The 20,368-nt window shown below is 33.8% G+C and overlaps 1 protein-coding gene across 1 annotated transcript in view; it reads left to right on the top strand.

Annotated features, from left to right (window-relative positions):
* CDK17 (cyclin dependent kinase 17) overlaps positions 1-20,368 on the top strand; it is a 116,161-nt gene that overhangs the window by 85,925 nt on the left and 9,868 nt on the right. The window contains exons 6-16 of the mRNA XM_049626110.1: positions 5,117-5,173; positions 6,206-6,320; positions 7,291-7,385; positions 7,625-7,687; positions 8,670-8,793; positions 13,424-13,544; positions 14,141-14,238; positions 14,866-14,971; positions 17,495-17,537; positions 18,532-18,622; positions 19,933-20,010. Coding sequence (XP_049482067.1) covers positions 5,117-5,173; positions 6,206-6,320; positions 7,291-7,385; positions 7,625-7,687; positions 8,670-8,793; positions 13,424-13,544; positions 14,141-14,238; positions 14,866-14,971; positions 17,495-17,537; positions 18,532-18,622; positions 19,933-20,010 — 991 coding nt within the window. The remainder of the gene's footprint in view (positions 1-5,116; positions 5,174-6,205; positions 6,321-7,290; positions 7,386-7,624; positions 7,688-8,669; positions 8,794-13,423; positions 13,545-14,140; positions 14,239-14,865; positions 14,972-17,494; positions 17,538-18,531; positions 18,623-19,932; positions 20,011-20,368) is intronic.

The following is a 20,368-nucleotide window of genomic DNA, read 5'->3' as shown; positions in this document are numbered from 1 at the left end:
TAAAAGTATAAAACTTTTCTCATATTCAATAGCAATGTATAACAAATAGAGTAGTAAAAATAATATAAACCCTTGTTTGAGTAGGAATTAAGGAGCAAATCACAATTCATTTCTGAAGAAAGACATACAATAGGGCTAATTGGTTTTCTTTAAATTCATGATCATCAGTCTCAAATGAACCCTCAGTATTGCTTGGCTGCTCTATACTGCCTTTCTCTGGTTTACTCTTCCCCTGTCACTCTACGCAGATGATTTCAAAGAAGAGAGAAGCTGTTTATCAGAAACCTCCTCATTTTTTGAATAACAAGTGTGCAAATCTGTCTACACCTCTACTCATTCTATTCTTTCCTTCTTTTAATATAGAGGAGTTTTCCTTCCTATCCCATCTGCTTGGGATGCTTTAGAATATTTGTAATTGCTGAGGCCCCTGGGTGGCTCACTTGGTTGAGCATATATATGACTATTGATTTTGGCTCAGGTCATGATCCCAAGGGTTGTGAGATTGAGCCCTGTGTCGGGCTCTGTGTGGAGCATGGAGTCTGCTTGATATTTTTTCTCAATCAATCTCTCTCTCTCTCTCTCTCTCTCTTTCTCTCTTTGTCTCTCTCTCTACCTCCCTCTCCCTCCCTCCCTCCCTCTCTATCTCTCTCTCCCTGCCCTCCCCACTGCTCGTCCTCTCTCTCTCTCAAAAAAATAAAATTATCATCTCTATACACACATATATTCAGTCCCCCTCTCTTAACTGCATTCTTTCTATTTTTATTTTAGAGTGGTTTTAGACTTATAGAAAAATTTAAAAGGTAATCTAAAGAGTTCCCATATACCACATACCTAGTTACCACTATTATTAACATTTTACATTACTGTAGTGTGTTTGTCACAACCAAGGAAACCAACATTTGGTACATTACTATTAACTCCACACTTTTTTCATATTTCCCCAGTTTTCAGCTAATGTCCTTTCTTTGTCCCCATTTCCTATCTAGGACACCACATTACATTTAGTTGTCATATCTCATATTAAGGGTATTGGTTATTGGATTGGTGAAGTGTTACTTAATACTCATTTATGGTTGATTAGAAATGGATGTTCTAACTCAACATTTTGTTAAACATTAGATTAGTGGAAATCCCATATACCAATAGTCATGATGCATTAGAGCATTGATGTACTTAGAATGATGGCATGCCCAGTGGAAATTTGTGAGACTGTTATGTGCAGTTTTAGTAGATTGAAAGTCTGTATATGAAAATTTGCCTCATTATATTGAAATTGTAGGTTTTACACATTTACAGAATCTGCTTGTTCCTAACAATGAGTCGGATTCCTCATTCATGGCTTTAGCAATATGTAGCTTATATAGTCCTTTCTTTTTTATTTCTAATAATAGGTGAGGAAATAGGGTATCAAGTCCTGATGTCTCTCAGAAATAATAAATATATTATGGAGTGTGAAAGTTAGGTTCAAAATCCACTCAAAATTTAACTTACCATTGGCATATTATGTACACAATTAAGATACTATCCATACTGATGGTAACAGCAATTTTTGTAAGAAAACTACCAAATAGAATAGAGGTTCTCAATCCCTTTTCTGCCCCCCATATTTCTATCAGTAACATCAACTCTGTAATTGTTACAAGGAAGGAAATGGGTGTTTGAAAAAGTCTCCCTTTGTCCCCAGTGTTTCTTATATATATGTTCACTTTTAGGATGACATCTATAAAACTTTTGCATATACTTCACTTGTTTTTAAGTTCAGATATATTGCTAGCATGTTAAGACATCTTAAGGACAGCACTTGTAATGAGTACTAGGTGTTATATGTAAGTGATGAGTCACTGAATTCTACACCTGAAATCAGTATTAGTTAACTAAATTTAAATTAAAAATTGAAACTGAAGAAAAAAAGACATCTTTACAACGTGATACAGTGATTATGTTGGCAGACCCAGAGTAATCCAGAAATTTCCCATAATGCTCAAATACCACTTCCAGGTTACAGTGAATTATAGGAAGGCTTTTGCAACTTATAGTTCATCTTGGATTTAAAAAAGTTTTTCATGTGCTTATGCTAAGAGTCATCTGAACAGGAATTTGGGGCTGCCAAAAAGCCAGGTATTCCCTTGAAACAATGAAGTAACAGAAAAAAATATCTTTATTTGTTTGGAAAGTAGAATTAAGGAGGTTTTTATATGTTATTAAAATATGAAACTTACTGTTCCATTTCTTTAGCTATTTTTTTTTTCTTTACAAAACTTGGAAAATAATCTAATGATGGAACTCAGTCTAGATTGTGAACTCATGAAAGCAGGAATAATTTCTGTCGTCTTCACTATATCCCCAGTACCTAGCATTGTACTTGGTAAATGTTGAATAAATGAGCTTTGTCCTTTGTCCTCTGAATAATTTCTGTAGGAGAGCATGTCAACAAGCTAGTCATTATATCTATTGTTAATCTTGTCATGTTCAGCAGATAAAAATGCAAGCAAAATTTTCTAAAAATTCCATTTAAAGATTCAGTAACTAATATTTAAATGTAATTAGTAAAGCCTGGGTTGGAAATTATTAAAATGGGCAATGAGGTAAAAACACTTTACTCCGGCATATAATTCACTAGTATAACTGTGCCTTTTGTCTGAATTCTCTGCCAGCCTGCATGATGAAATTCAGTAATGCTCTTTATCTTATAGATTGATTATTCAAATTTAAATTCAACTTCATAGCATAATTATAGTCTAGTATTTACCTCCTTTTTAAAAAGTAGACTTTCAGCATATGTTAATGATCTCACTGAATGTCATTCTCTGACAAATGACTTTGCTTTTATTAATATTTGATCATCTCTTAGTTTATTTCTTATATACTTTATAGGATATAATAATCTCAGTAACATTTTCATTTTTATAGTCTTGAATTTGTAGTCCACTTATATACTTTTTAAAGCAAATGTCCACATTTTTGTCATAGCCACTGGACCATTGGACCAAAGTATATCTAATGTTTTTAGAGAATGCTAGTATTTTAATATAAAAGAATGAATAAAAAAATTTCCCAACTCCTAATAAGAAAAAGTTTCTGTCTTGCAGTCATATTTTTCTTTGTGGTTCTCATTATTATAGATGGTATTTTTATTTTTCTCAGAGACATTCATTGTTTTGTTTTTGCTGTTTTCCATTTATCATCAATATGGTTTTTTCCCCTTCATTAAAGATATGACACAAGACTTAAAATTCATGGCAAAAGTGCAGTAGTTCCTATTTGTGAGTTTAATGAATTCTAGAGATAGGTGTAAGAAAATAAATACATTCCACCATAGTTTATGTGACGCTGGCAGTTAGCATTTTTTCAGAGGTGTTAAGATCATATCTTAAATAGGCTATAAATAAAACATAACATATGCTAAAAGAGTATTCAGGATCAGGTTCACATGTACCAGGTAGTGGGCTCTTTGCCACATTCTCCCTATTAAAGCTAAAAACTGTATTTGTATTCAGAAAGTGTTACAGTTTTACTGTTTTATTCTGCAAGTTATTGATAATAGGAAGCAAGGACTTAATATCTCTGAGTCATATGCAAGACAATACAGGCATGGATGGTGTATGATGGTTCCAGAATCTCATTTTTTAAATAACATTTTTTGAAAATACCACATAAAAAGTCTTAAAGAGTGCAAAAAGAAGTTTTGCAGTCATCCATTAATACCACCTGTGACCAAAGTTTTAATTAGTTTAGCAAAATTGAATTAAGTACTTTGGACATAAAGTTTTTCTAGTCTTTTAACTTTATATAAATCATAACAAAAGGACAAAAACAGTGTTAATGTTTATTGTTTTAAAAACAATAAAATTTTTTAAAAAGATAAAAATCTCTTTGAGGGACCTCTTGCTATTTTTGGCCGTTCAGCTTTGGGCAGTTTACCCCTACTGTTCAGAATGGTAAGTGAGGTTAAGTCAGACCATCAAGTATCATTTTTGCTTTATTCAGCACCTCTGGAGAAATTGCATATTTGAACCTCCAGAATTGGACTAAATATTTCCTTTCACTGGCTACTCATTTAAGGGCATTAACACCATTCTAGGTGAGAAGCAAACCTTTAGATTATTGCCTTTTTCACTAACTAGAAGGGGTACTAGAAAGCAATTTTAAGAAAATTTTTATTCTCTCTTGTTAACTTTTTCTGTTTTTGCTCTGTCAATCCCTAAGTTTTCATCTCTGTATATTTTTCCTTTTTTCTTAAATCTTTTGTTTTGTTTTGTTTTTAGTTTTTAAATATTTAGTTTCCTTTACATATTTGGGTGTATTCCATCTACCTCATTTATTGACTCCGTACAAAAGTGAGGCAAACAAGTTCAGGGTTTAAAAGCAATGGTTTAAAAGAACTCACTTTTAAAGACTTTTGATGGAGTGCAGGGTGTCAGATTTAGACTTACTGCTTCTGGATTAGTTTCCTGATCTATGACGGAGTGTGACTTGCAGTTTGCCTTTTTCATTACATTTGGTTAGAAAACCTGAAACAAATAGAATTTTGTTGTTTGCAGGCCTTCCTAGGGAACTTGAAGATTGATGAATGAAAATGTGTCAGAAAATTACTTACTTTGAAATTTTGTTTAAAAAAAATCATGTAGTTGTCTTTTATAAAAATCTTAGTATCTTAAAATGCCTGTGGTATCTTAAAATCTCAGGGTCTTAAAATAAAACAAAACTTTTCACAGCAGAATGTTAACCATCTATATAAAAAGATGGTTTGGCAGTTTTAATTGTGAACTTTGATGTTTTTGAACCTTTGAATATTCCAACATCGGGTATATTTTAAAACTTGACAGATGTTCAACAATTTACTTATAGTCAGATTTTTCTATTTTAAGACACTCTTTAAAGAAGGAAAGTTTCAGAAATTGAGGAAGGGGGCGCCTGGTTGTTTCAGTGGTAGAGCATGTGACCCTTGATCTTGGGGTCATGAGTTGAAGCCCCATGTTAGGTGTGGAGCTTACCTTAAAAAATAGAAATAAAAATAAAGTGCACCTCAAAAAAAAGAATAACATTTAAAAAAGATACTTAGGAAGAAATGAATTGAAATTTCAGGAATACTAAATTTATAATTGTTTGCTTTCAGTCAGAAATTGGGTTTGGAAAAATGGAAACCTATATCAAATTGGAAAAACTTGGAGAGGTAAGTACATACTTATCTCAAAAATATAAGACATGTTCATTATCTAAACTCCACAATTAGTCCACAGTTTTTACCAACCTTGAAAAAAAAGATGTAAGCACCGATGTCTAAAAGATTATATGTTGTACCGAAAAGGCAACAGAATGTTAGAAGGAAAAAAACCTTCCATTCTTGAAATTATGCCATCAGTTTGAAAGGAAATGAGTATTTTTTATAGCTTGTAATTTTTTATTGCAGCATAAGATGTTGTGCTCTCTTGGTAACAAAATAGGCATCTATTTGTTAGCAGTCTGCTGTCTGTACTGTGATGTGGGAAAATTGCAGGAGTTCAGACCTGCGAAGAATCAAAATATTATCTCTAAAGATGAAGACACATGTCATTGAAGGTTAAGGAAATTTGGGGCTAATAAGACTTTGATTTTCTTGAATTTGGTACTAGTGTTGACTAAGTTTGAAGTGGTCTTCCTCCCAGGGTGAGAAAGGGCAAGCCAGAAATAATGGAATTAGCTAATCAGGAAGCCTTAAGAGAGTTTGAGGGCTATGATAGAAGAAATCCATAGAATATATTTGTTCTTTAAGGGAGAGTGAATGTATAAAAATTCTGGTAAGTCTGAGAACCAATAAAATTTTTCTAATTTAACAATGTGTTAGTACATTTTCAGTTTTCAGTTAATATGCTGTTAATTGCCTCCAGCCCACATACCATTACACATAGAGTGCCTTGGATTCTGAAGCTACTGATCCAGTTGTTAATCTATACAAAGTACAAAAAGTAAATTAAATATTCTCTGTATGTTTTCATATTTTGAGGCACTCCATAGGGTTATAAGAATATGGAGGCTCTGCAGATAGTAGTGAAAGTCCTCTTAGCTATAAAAAAACAACCAATACTAATCATTGTAGAGTTTTCCCTACAAAATGGACTTTAACATACGCTTACAAATTAGGAATTTAATTAGGTCTCTTTATTGTATAGATTCTATAGATAGACTCTTATGATATTTTGATGTCTTTCCAAAATATATTTTATAGGGTACATATGCAACAGTATATAAAGGAAGAAGTAAATTGACAGAGAATTTGGTGGCGTTAAAAGAGATCCGGTTGGAACATGAAGAAGGTGCACCCTGCACAGCTATAAGAGAAGGTAAAATTTGATCTTTGTGAACAAAATGTATAAGGGAGTTTACATAGAATTTATATAGGTTTAAAACCAAAGCTGCATACTAAGAGTTCATTTTTATAAGTAAAAAGAGCTCAGATATAGAAATAGTAGATGACTGGGAGATATATTTAGACCTTAAAAAAGCTGATATTTAATAAAGGCAAATTATTTAACATAATTATATTATTGTATAGCTTATAGTGAAATACTGTGAAGTCATTAAAAATTATGGTCATAGGTAAATATTTGACATTGGGAAATGTTTTATATTATCTATGGGAAAAAGCAACTATAAATTAGTATATACCGAATGTAAATAGTATGATACCATTTTTTTAAAAAAGGTTAATTATCTAGGGGGGCCTGGGTGGGTCGGTTAAGCTTCCAACTCTTGGTTTCAGCTCGGGTCATGATCTCATGGTTTGTGAGGTCGAACCCTGCGTTGGGCTCTGCACTGACAGCATGGAGCCTGCTTGGGATTCTCTCTGCCCCTCCCCTGCTCGTGTGCATGGTCTTGCTCTCACGCTCTCTCTCTCTCAATAAATAAACATTCAAAGAAAAAAAAATAAAAAAAGTTCTGTATCTTTAAAAAAATAATCCAGAAAATGGCTTGAGGAAACCAATTAGCAATTTGGAAGGAAAACAACTGGTACCTTCAACTATATCTAGATCTTAGAAGTCTCAGTAAGTTAGTATTTGAGAAAAAAACAGTTATGGAGAATATTATTGTAATATGGAGGACAATTTTAAATATTAAAAATATCACACTCAAAACCATAAAAGAAAAGAAAAAACTGAGTTCTATTAAAATTTGTACTACAGGTCCTCTTGGTGAATTATTGTTTTACACTTAAGAGAATCTTAAACTCAATCAGTTCATGTGTTTATACTTCAGGTTTTTATAGTCTGGCTACTGCAGACTGAATAATTGACTTTCTTTTCTGTTTTCCAGTTTCACTATTAAAGGATCTAAAACATGCAAATATAGTAACCTTACATGACATTGTTCACACAGATAAATCTTTGACTCTGGTATTTGAATATCTGGTAAGCATTTAACAAAAATTCAGTATTTACTTTTGCTGTAATAAAACATAGGAAATTGAGTGTTTTAACAGCTCCAGGGCATTATTGTTTAATTATCAGTATTTAATTAAATTATGTGTTGTACATTCAATATCTTTACTCAAAAAAAAAAACACTTTTAAAAATTAAATACTATTAAGTAAATCATTCATGCCTTCTGGGAAGTATGTGTCACATAGTAAAGCACTATATTTTTTTAGGATAAAGATCTAAAACAGTACATGGATGACTGTGGAAACATCATGAGTATGCACAATGTAAAGGTATGCTTTAGTGTGTCATTTTAAGTTTTGCTTAAATAGCCCTTCGATTTTCCAAACATAGAAAGTAACAGGAATATATAGAAATCATAATTTTAGAGTTTTCAAAACATAAATATGTAGTGTGTGGAGACTGCTGCTTGGAATTTCTTTGGGCTGTTTTTCCCCTCCTGCATTGACTTATTCTTGATGTTCTAATGCTGTGTTTTCTACCTACAAGTAAACCAAGGGTATATTCTTAGATCCTCTGAACTTGAGACTCTTCTTTGTCAACTCCAGAGAACTGAAGACCTTCTGTGTTCCACATCCTTTTTTCCACCAAAATCTAGGAATTGCTTTTTTCAGACAATCATTCAGAGCTCTACTGTGCTAATTCCCTTTTCTGAATCATAGCAGATTTTGAAGGCTGAGTAGGAGGTGCAGAAAGTAAAGTACCCAGAGGGTGGGTGATAGAAGCTGGTTTAGGTTATTTTTATAGCACGTAATTTGCCAGGGCTATGCAGCACCATTCTCTCTGACACCTCAGAATTTTTATACAACCACCAATTCCATTGCCTTATTTTAAAGACACTGTCCCAGATCAGGTATTTTTGGTGGATGGGTAGAGGTTGGTTAGTTGTTTTGCCAGAATATCATAATCAACCAATAAGGCTTAGTAGGCCTGTAAGCTTATGAGGATATATTTTATATATATTTTTTATTTTAAATCATTTTCTATAACATGGACAATTACTATGGGGACAAAGCTTCATTCCACTTTATTTTTAATATTTATTTTCATAGAAATTGTCAGACTGGAAAATAGATGCTTCAAATAGAATAATAAATTATAAAATTCAGAAAACTACATAAGGAAAGGCTTTGTACTTAAGGATGCGTTTTTTTTCTTTGACTATTCTAAGCCTGTTTTTTGTTTACCATAGCATGCTTACCAAAGTATATCTTATTATTTGTAAGACTAATTTCTGTTTATTTGTTTCTGTAGCTGTTTTTGTACCAAATTCTACGTGGTTTGGCATATTGCCACAGAAGAAAGGTATTGCACCGAGACTTGAAACCACAGAACCTACTCATTAATGAAAAAGGAGAATTAAAGCTAGCAGATTTTGGTATGGAATATATGAGATATTTATAAATAGTTCTATCTAGGTGGTTAAATTTATAAGAACAACTGTTGACACTGTGTGATTGCTTTTATGTGAGTTTGGAAATTTTCTCTGTAGCCCACAGAATAAGATATTTGACAAAACTTAGGTGGGTGAGTTATGTTCACGAATGCTAAAAGGCCTGGGTTCTCAGGTGTGGACCCATCCTGAGACCCTTCCAGGGCATCTCCAAAAGTATCCGTCATCAAAATCATATTGTTACTTGCCTTTTCCACTGTGTCAGTATTTGCAGTGATAATCTAAAAGCAGTAAGGAGTAGAGCTGCTAATGCCTTCGTTTAAATCAAGGCAGTGGCACCTGATTGTACTTACTAGTCATTGTGTTCTTCACCAGTATACGCTTGTAGGAGAAAAGTGTCAATTCTATATAAAAAGGTGTTTGATGAAGCAGTAAAATTTATTAACTTTATTAAATCTCCAACTTTACATGTCTTTGTAGTATTTTATGTGATGAAATGAGAAGTATACATAAAACATGTTTGTTGTATGTGGAAATACTGTATCTCAAGGAATAGTGCTTGTGTGACTATTTGAATGCAAACTGAACTAACCCTTTTTTTCAAGGAACACCATTTTTACTTGAGAAAAATGACTGACAAAGTATGGGCGCTCAGACTTATATATTTGGCAGGTGTTTTCTTTGAAATGAAGTGAGCCTATCGTATTTCTTGCCAATGGGAAGGTTTGAGTTTTAAAGCAAAAATTAGATGTTGGAAATTTGGACCTGCCACATTGAGCTTGATATTTTTCTGATACTTAAAGTCTTTATTGCTGATGAGATCAGTGGTGACATTAAGAAATATTTTTTGATATGCTAAAGAAATATGTAAATATTTGGAATATCTGTATAACTTAGGGAATCAATATATTCCAGATGACTAGTACTTACACGATATTATAGAATCATGCCTGGGTAAAAAGATCCACTTATAGTGGAAGACAGACCAATGAATTTTAATGTAACAAGAGTATGAGAAGTTTACTAATATGATTTCAGTTACCATCTAATCTTTAAGAAACTAAATCTGATTCAGTATCGAAGAATATGCAGTTTTCAGAAAGGCTATTTAAATGTTCTTCCTCTTTTCAACTTCATTTCTGTGTGAGATCTGGTTGTCTTCATATACTTCAAACAAAGCAACATATCACAACAGGTTGAATATAAAAGCAGATGTGAGCATCTAAGAGTCTTTTAAAATAGACTACAGGGGCTCGTGGGTGGCTCAGTTGGTTAAACATCCAACTTCGGCTCAGGTCATGATCTCACGGCTCATGGGTTCAAGGCCAGCGTCAGGTTCTGTGCTGACAGCTCAGAGCCTGGAGCCTGCTTTAGATTCTGTCTCTCCCTCTCTCTCTGCCCCTTCCCTACTCTCATTCTGTCTCAAAAATAAACATTTAAAAAGTTTAAAATAGACTACAAAAATATAAAACAAGGCCATTTGTACTAATTTTTATTTTCCTGTAGAAAAAGATCTTTTTCATAAAAATTCATGTTTAATATCTAATGAATGGTGTTTTTAAATGAATACGTTTTAAATTTTCTCAGTTTTTCTAACATGGCAAATACCAATAAATATAATCTATATAAATAAAAGCTCTTTGGGTCTTCAATAATTTTGAATTATAATAAAAAGAGTCCTGAGACTAAAGAGTTTAAATGCCACTTCTGAAAAAGGGTTCTTTAATATGCCTGTCACCATGACTTTGTACTTATTTATCTGCTTATTAACTAATTATTGCTTAAATAATAGCTGTTTATCTCTCTCTGTTTAGCTAATCAGTTTTAATGAAATTACATACGCTTTATGCTTCTAGGAAGTAAACTTTGTTATATTAGAGAAACTTTGTATAGTAGCTTTCTTTTTTTGATTTTTGATTTTTTTTTTTTAATATTCTACATTTTGAGAGTTTCAGTAGTCTAATAGAATTTGGTTTTAAAAATCCAGTGCAAGGGCGCAGGGGTGGCTCAGTTAGGCATCTGACTTCAGCTCAGGTCATGATCTCACAGTTTGTGAGTTCGAGCCCCATGTGAGGCTCTGTGCTGACAGCTCAGAGCCTGGAGTCTGCTTCAGATTCCTTGTCCCTCTCTCTCTGCCCCTCCCCTGCTTGTGCTCTGTCTCTCTCTCAAAAATAAATAAACATTAAAAAAATTAAAAAAAAAAGTAATAAAAAGCCAGTGCAGTTTTCATAATTAGCATTTATCATTTTTCATAAGTGATTATAGATAGTAGTTTTACTTTTGGAGTATTGCATTAAATTTGACAATTTTAAGTCTCTCAAGTATTGCTTTGTTAACAAAAGATTAAAAATTCACTAAGTGGTGAGTTTGTTCAGGAAATTCCTATGCTTTTACTCATTTAACACTTTGTTGTTTGTTTGAAAGTAGATTGGTATTTGTTTTTACTTCCTTAAAAAGGAAATGGGTAGGTCACATGTGTTTAAATAAGAAATTACAAATTATTCGTATATGCTCACATAGATTATATAGTCTCGGGCACAGTTTTGTTGTTGCTTTCCTTATAATTGTTATTTTCTCTCTCTTTCATTCTTTTTTTGGCCAAAGCGCATTTACTGCTCCTTGTTCCTTAATCCCAAAATGAATAGCAGTGATAGAGAAACCCTGCTTGGCTATTATAAATGCAAAAAAAAAAAAAAAATGACAAAGGCCATCAAAAACTTACTTTTTGGGGAGAGTGCTTTAAATTTTGCTTCTAACAAAGCAGACCAAGTAAATTATATCTTTTCACGGGTCAGTAAGAAATTCTGATTATTCCATGAGGTAGTACAGTCAATTTTGTCTCTGCTTTTAGTTACTTATTTTTTGTTGGTCAAGCAGTAAATATACTTCAGGACTGCAAGTGAGGGAGGGTCATACAACTTTGAGTATTGTTTTGTTTTTGTTTTTTTAATTTATTTAATGTTTATTATTTTTGAGAGAGAGACAGAGTGTGAGTGGAGGAGGGGCAGAGAACGAAAAGGAGACACAGAATCTGAAACAGGCTCCAGGCTCTGAGCTGTCAGCACAGAGCCTGACACAGGGCTTGAACTCAGGAATGGCGACATCATGACCTGAGCCAAAGTCAGATGCTTAGCTGACTGAGCCACCCAGGCGCCCCGAGTATTTTTTTGTAAATTGTTTGTGATCTCTATGAAAATTCTATCCCTTTTCCTGTGATGGATGAAATTCAGGTGTAGAAAGTACTAATACAGACAAACATTTCATTAGTAATAGAAAATGGCTTGTATAATTATATCATATCACAGTTAACTTGGTTTGGAAGAGATGATTTCATTTCATGCCACTACTGAAATTCTAATTGTGAACCAGGAGACTATTTGAACAAGCACCCCAGTTCAGAATTCTCTCAGGAGCGGGAGAGTAAGGTATTGAGGAAACTATAACTTGCAGTTGCTTTGATGCTATACATACAGGATATAGAATAAACAAACTTGTAGCCCTGTCCTTGGCCCCTAAATAACCCACTATGAATATCAGGAAGGGAAATTAGAAAGTTGCCCCCATCTTGCTAATTACAAAGTTGGTAGGAAAATTATTTGTTGAACTTACTTTACAAAGCTGGATTGGTAGAATAAGACTGGTAATTAAATAAGATAGTGTCAACATTGTTCCAATTACACCCTTTAGCTGTTGTACTAAACAAAAATAGTATGAGTGCTGCCTAATTATTAAAATTTCTACTTTTATTTGAGTGACTTTATCTAGTTTACTAAAGTGTTGAATTCCTTTTGTTTGAATTCCATTTTTCTTATTTAATGTTTTAATCGAATAAAGTTATACATAAATGAGTTATTTGAAAAAACTATATGTTAGAATGAGTTTATATTTCTTCAGCTATCTTTTAAAGTTGCTTCTTAAAGTTATTAGAATTTGGAGGCTTAGAGAAGTAAAAACAACTCTCATGCCAGTGGCTCAAGGGATAAAGTTGTGAACTCTTGCCTTTGTTTCTCAATAATCAGTGAATTCCACTTTAAATTGGAAAGGAATGACATTTACATTAGTTAATAATCTAATACATTAATTAATAATATCCAAAGGCAGCGTGGTCCATCTTACTTAAAACTGTCCTTATATATAACTTAAGGTACACAGCAGCAGTGTAATTTATTCCAAGAAAACGAAGGTTGGTACAGCAAATGAAAATTGGACTTGGGTTTAAAAAAGTAACAAAAGCCTAAAAGGTAAAACTGTTTATCTCTGTGTCATTGACCTGTTTTGCATTAATTTTGAGTTCAGCTTGGAAATAATTTTGGCATCATGATTCATAGAAGAAAAGTATCTTAAGTTTAGATTAACCCATCAGATTATCAGATGCCTTCACATTCATAAAAGCAAGCATAGGCTCTGATTGTGGAATTGTTATTAATTACAAAAGGATTTGCCGACCCAAGACTATTCACACTCAAGAAAAATTCTTAAAACTGATTTTGTTAAATTTCAAGAAACTACAGAGTAGCAGCTATCTTGGACATCCTTGTGACTGGAGTCATGGTGAGGCTATGGGCTGGGGAATCTGTTACAGCCATTTCTTAATTGTTTTCTTTTCCCTGTGAAGGGCTAGCCAGAGCCAAGTCAGTTCCCACAAAGACCTACTCAAATGAAGTCGTCACACTGTGGTACCGGCCGCCTGATGTGCTTCTTGGTTCCTCAGAGTACTCAACACAGATTGACATGTGGTAAATATATGCACATGTTATTGCCATTTATAATTTTGAAAGAATATAGCCATTGGTACAGGGCATACTGATAGATATCTGACTTATAAGAGGATATTATTTTAAAGAGCCACAATATAAGCAACAATTAAAGAGTTCTAACACATGAGGGGTGCCTGGGTGGCTCAGTCAGTTAAGCACCTGACTTTGATTTCGGCTCAGGTCATGATCTCATGGTTTTATCTGTCTCTCAGATAAAAAAACAACAACAAAAAACCCATCTCTGATCATTTGTTTCTCCCTATCTCTGCTACCTGCTACCTAAGACATAATAAGCATTCAATCACTATTAGCTATTGTTAGTGTTATTCTTCAAGGGACGTGCAGAGGAGAGTTGGACATTTTAAGGGTCATGGAGCAATGGATACAGCAAGATGGAAGTTGAGACAAATAAGATAAATGTTAACAATCAGTTGGAGCTGAAAAAAATCTGTGCAGGAGGTTTTCCATCAGGCTAATACAAAATTCTCCAGAAAGGCAATCTTAAGGAAAAGATAATTGTGCTTCTTAATATGTAAATGGATTGATTGCTCATTTTTTTATGATATATTTTAAAGGGGTGTTGGTTGCATTTTCTTTGAAATGGCTTCTGGAAGACCTCTATTTCCAGGATCAACTGTGGAAGATGAACTGCACTTAATTTTCCGACTGCTAGGTAATAGAAATATTTTCCCAGTAATTTGTTACCTGCAATTGACTAGCTGGATAAGACTACATATTTTAAAATGTGGTACTGAGACTAACAAATAGCTGTTACAAAAATTATAATTAGTTGGGGTGCCTGGCTGTCTCAGTGTAGGATTTGTGACCCTTGATATCCAGGTAAGGAGTTGGAGCCCCACAATGAGTGTAGAGGTTACTTAAAAGCTTAAGAAAACCACTACTGATTAAAATAAAAAAAGAATTATAATTAGCATAATTATAAAGATAGAGGCTTCTAGGTAACTTCTTTTCATTTACTGAGTTCTGCCTTTGCAATAAAAATTTTGTGGAAGAACAGAGAAAAATATTACTGAAAATTGACCTTTGGCGTATTATTAGGAAATATTTGTAGGTTAGATGTCATTTAGGTGGCATCATTTTTATGGCATCATTGCATAGTCCAAAAAAAGGTCCATATGTGTTTACTGTTTCTGTCATTTTGCTTTCAGATGAAATAGTCAAATCATCTACTAAATATACAGTGTTCTTTAAGACACTTTCTCATTTGTCCTTATTTATATATATTTGCGTATATATACATTTTTATATATTTATAAATACTGGTTTTTTTTAAATTCAGGAACACCATCTCAGGAAACTTGGCCGGGTGTTTCTTCAAATGATGAGTTCAAGAACTACAACTTTCCAAAATACAAACCACAGCCTCTCATTAACCATGCACCCAGGTATTTTTTCTTTTTCTTTTTTCTTTTGTTTTTAGTGTTTATTTGAGAGAGAGAGAGAGAGAGAGAGAGAGAGAGGGAGGCCGGGTGTTGAGTAGGGGAGGGGCAAAGAGAGAGGGAGACACAGAATCCAGACCGACTGAGCCACCTAGGCACTCCTCTTTTTCTTTATGTTAAAGGGTGGAAAACCCACATGATTCTTCCCATTCTCTTGAAGCATTAGCCACAGATGGGTTTAGGAAAAAATACATATAATACATACAGTTCTTAAATATTTTAGAATCTAATTTAATTGAATTTCTTCCTCCCTTGTGTCAGATTAATTTTATAATTCAGAGATCAAGATATGTAAATCACAGAATTGAGCTATAAATAAAATGAATATTAAAGCAACTGTATTAGAATTCTAGAGTTTATGTAGGTTATTTCATTTCTCAGAAAGAAGACATTGGTTAATGTCTTTTTCAATACCATGAAGACCATGATGAAACTTCTGTTTTGCTTTGTATGGGATTATTCTATATTTACTTACAAAAATCTAAGGAAGTGTTATAAGTAAAATCTTGACTCGGACACAAGATGACCTGTCAGTATTTGGCCAATGTTAATGACCTAATTTGTATTTGAGGAATGTAAACTCTTTCTGACCCCTCATATCCTAAATGTTGGCCATTTCATTAAAATTTCTTCTCAGATCTATCCCCAGATCCATTTAAAACCCCCATTAAAATGTCAGTCAGAAATTTTTATTTATAGAATTATTAAATTTTCAGTATGTAGCAGAGAATAACCCCTTTGACTATATTTTTTCATCTTTCCTTAGAAAAATCAAAGAGTACACCCAGGTACCAAATAAGGTCAATGTCTATTTTAATCAAAGCCATTCTCATTGCTGACAGTATAACATACTTGCTCTAATTCCATTTGTTCTCAAGCTAGAGAGAGTAGAAAAACAAATTCAGATACCAAAAATATTTTTAAAGTACTTATGTGAATTGATGTTCTTATTGTTACTATAGCAACTAATAACATTCTAAGTAGACTTTCTTAGGAAGAATAATATGTGCGGGGCTTTTTGTGTGTGTCTCTTCCTTCTGAGTAGCATAAATCCTATTTTTGTCACTTATACGTTGCTTCTATTGTAATGTCCAGTGCAGAAAGTTGAAGCTCTTCTTTAAAGCAGGTTCTCCATGACCTTAACCCCTAGTTTGTGCCCAAGGAGCTCTGGATATCTGTCAGAATGGCAAACTACAAAGGATTAGAAGAGTCTGGAGAATGTCTAGGCCATAGCATCCATGGAACCCACTAAGAGCACTTGGGAAAAATATATTGCCAGTGAAAGGCAGTGCAGAATAGAACCTATGGTTTCTGATCAAGAGATTATCCCATTAAGATAGTCCCCAAACCCTCTCCTGCTCATTATATGAATATCATCACTATAATTATCTGTCTTTATCGACGGCTTCATTGGTTTTGTAGCTCTAATTTTTTTTTTATTTTTCATTTATTGATTTATTTAAGTTTTTATTTAAATTCCAGTAAAAATATAGGGTAATACTGGTTTCAAGCATAGAATTTAGTGATTAATCATGTACATACAACACCCAGTGCTCATCACAACAGGTTCCCTCCTTAATGGTCCATTCCCCAACTACCTCCCCACCAGCAACCCTCAGTTTGTTCTCTATAGTTAAGAGTCTCTTAGGGTTTGCCTCCCTTAGTTTTTTTTCTCTTCACCTATGTTCACCTGTTTTGTTTCTTAAATTCTACATGTGTAGCTCTAATTTTTAATTAAGTTTTATGATGTTATTAAGGCAGTTGAACTTTATAGGGGTGCCTGGGTGGCTTAGTTGGTTCAGCGTCCCAACTCTGGATTTCAGCTCAGGTCACCATCTCACGATTCTTGAGTTCAAGTCCCACATTGGGCTCTACGCTGACAGAATGGTGCCTGCTTGGGATTCTCTCTCCGTCTCTCCCTGATTCACAGGTGTTTTCTCCCTCGCACTCTGTCTCAAAAAAATAAATTGAACTTCGTAGCTTCTAGTACCTAGTTCTTAGTAGACTGTTGTGTAAAAATATGTCGAATGAGTCATCTGTGTTTATTGTGAACCACAGTGACACATTTTGGGGTCACTTGTTTCTTTTTTCACCTATATAATAAGAAAATGATGCTGTTGTAGCTTGCCTTTCGTAGAACACTATGAAAATGATACACTTTACTTAAGCTTTCCTGATAATAGAGATTACTTTGAGACAGAATAGTGCTTTTTAAAAAAAACTTTAGTAATCTGATTTGTTCTTCATTATGGAAAATTTGAATTGGAACCTAGTTTTTTATATTTTCTTCTTCAACAAGTGGCAAGATAAGTCTTAAGTGTAGCACTTTTGAGTCTTTTGAAAGCAAAAAGAGTGGTTATTGTAGAGCACTTAATGTTTGCAGATTAAAACACTTGGAAAATAGTTTTATTTGAAAAGTTACTGTCAGCTAAGATAAAAGAATAAATTGCCACTTTTTTGTTGTTTTAGGTTAGACTCTGAAGGAATCGAGCTGATAACAAAATTTCTTCAGGTAAGTTACATCTTTGTAATTGTTAAGCCTCAGTTTCTGCATCTGTAGAATGGGATCAGGAATACCTCCCTTAAATATCTGTCATGACCATTAAATAAGATTATTTATGGTAGTATCTGGCATGCTTAAATCATATGCTTAGATATAATAATAATAATAATAATAATAAATAATGGTTTCACCTTATGTGTCTGGGTCTCTTGTGCCCTAGAATGGTCTGAGGTTGTCACCTTCTGGCATCAAAACTATGTCAAGGGCATGTTGTCTGTAATTTATGTTCTCTTTCTTTTCCTTATACTTACTGCCTTACAGGCTGCTGCACCTACAAATACCATTCATATCTTCTATTCAAAGCAGGAAGAAGAGAGAGGATAAGGGTGTCAGCCATAATAGTCCTCTTGTATCTGGAAAGCAAAGGCTTTTCCAGAAACCCCTGCAAGGCTTCTTCATAAGTCTCGTTGGCCAGAACATTAATTGTAAGAGAGGGTGGGAATTGGGGAGCAAGATTATCATAATTAGCCTAAACTTAGAATAGTCATGGTTCACGTTGATCTGTTGGACTTGGAAGCATGGACACCTTAGACAAATTTAGGTTATCTCATCAAGGAACAAAGGGAAATGGGTATCCAGTAGGTAATTTAATAATATCTGTCATAAAAGTATTGGGCATATTTCCAATGATACTTTGGTGTTCATGAGGAAAAGTAACACCAAAGGTCGGGTATTTTAATTTTTCATCACTTAAGAAAATACGGGAAGTCTAAGTTTTTATAAAAGTGAAGATTTAACTTCATCTTGGAAATTTGGAACTAGATAAAGTCATTACTACATAATCGCAGTAGTACTCACATTAGAGTATATCTGATGTAATCCAAGTTGGTTCTTAAAAAACAGTCATTGTATTAAATCATCTTATTAGCTCTACATGCTAATCTACCTCCCCTCATGATGTTTAGAGAAAAAGTTAATGAAGCAGTTCTTTGCTTTTTCACAGTATGAATCTAAGAAAAGGGTTTCAGCAGAAGAGGCCATGAAGCATGTGTACTTTCGAAGTCTGGGACCAAGAATACATACTTTACCTGAAAGTAAGAGAAATTCTAAAGTCCCCATCTCCCATTTTCATTTGTCCAGGGTAGGAGACTGGGTGGTAAATTAGGGGTTTGGGAAGAGATTGTTGGTTTTTAAGCCTAAAATTTTAACTATTTTTGTAAGTACATCAGAATTCCTTGAAGGGAAGTGTATGTCTTCTTTGCCTATGTTTTAATTTATTTCTTTTAACACTGAGCACATTGCCACTGCTTTGTAAGAAATCAGTAGTACTTAGACATGGGTTATTAATCTTACTGGACTTAAATTGGAAAATGCCATCTGATGATAGACATTGTCATTAGGCCCAATCTAGATTTCTTTGATTCAGAGTTTCTAAAAATGGATTTCAGGCAAAGAGTAATGGAGCACAACCAAAACATACGATTGTTTCCTTGTGAAAGTAGATTTCATTTCAAGATATAAAGATGATTTTTCTTTGCTGTGGTCACTCTAACTTTACTATCCTCGTGACAGTGGTGAGCATATTGTTAGTCACTAAAAGAGCTGATTTCTCATGCCTGAGGTGACTGCTTCATCTTACTTATAAGATCCTTTTTAAAAATTACCTCAACATTTTGCTTTAAAACTGAGTAAGGTGAATGGAGAATTAGAATATTTAGGAACTGAGATTTGCTGTTTGGAATCAAGAATCCTTAAGACTTTTAACTTAGAGCTTACTGGATATTTTTTAATGAAAGACTACCTCTCTGGCAGAGATTGGAAATGAGAAAGAGATTGGAAAAAGAAAGATTGGAAATGAAAAGAGAATTACAAGTGTTTTTAAGATGATATTTACATTTCATTGTTAATATCAGGCAATTATGGTTGGCAATTTGAGGTAGGCAATTATGGTTATACAAACCTATTTCTTATTTTTCTCTGAAAATCTGAAGATAGTCTGAGGCCCTGATACCTTCATGCCATCATAAGAAGACAGATAAAGGCAGAGAGAATAAAAACCAAGTAGTGCCTTTTGATTAGGTCTCCTCAACCCCAGTAGGTCCTAGAAATAGACAGTGTATATTCTCTGTATGTACATACTCGAAGAGAAACATACAGTGGAAGTGTGACTCAAAGCAGAATTGTGGGGGAAAAGTTCTGAGGGGAGATTATTTTGTTGGTTTTCTACTCAAAACATTGGGACAAAGGGGAAAAATAGTTCAGCAAGGCTGTAACCTTGTGAATGTAGCATAAATGTTTCATGTTGAATCAGTATACATTTTTAAACAATTCTGTCGATAGTTGGATTATATTTGTTTTAATAATGTCAGACCTTTACCTGATAGTTTTTGTCTGTGCATTTTAGGTGTATCAATATTCAGTTTGAAAGAGATTCAGTTGCAAAAGGACCCGGGTTTTCGAAATTCTTCTTATCCAGAGACAGGTGTGTTTGTCATAAACCATTTCACGTGTCGATCATGAAATTTTGCGTGGAACTAAGTTTTTGGTTTATAAATTGATCAGTAAAATTATTGATGTAAAAACCAATGTACAGTGCATTCCACAACTGTATGTTTAGCATTGCACGTACTCACTTTTCTGTATGATGTGGGCAGCTCAGTAATTCTTCAGAGAGAAATCTGACTCAGTCAAGTCAGGGATCCTGAAAGCTGCAGATGGCACAAAGACCTTTTACAAGTGGCCTGGCTTGATCACTGCACACGCCATTCCTGGTACCTGAGGCAGAAGACACATCTTATGCTTCCCTAGTCATCAGGTTCATCACTTCGAAGCATAGAAGC

Source organism: Panthera uncia, chromosome B4 (assembly GCF_023721935.1).
Source record: "Panthera uncia isolate 11264 chromosome B4, Puncia_PCG_1.0, whole genome shotgun sequence".
Lineage (NCBI taxonomy): Eukaryota > Metazoa > Chordata > Mammalia > Carnivora > Felidae > Panthera > Panthera uncia.
Note: the sequence above shows the minus strand (reverse complement) of the source record. Positions and strands in the feature narration are given on the sequence as shown.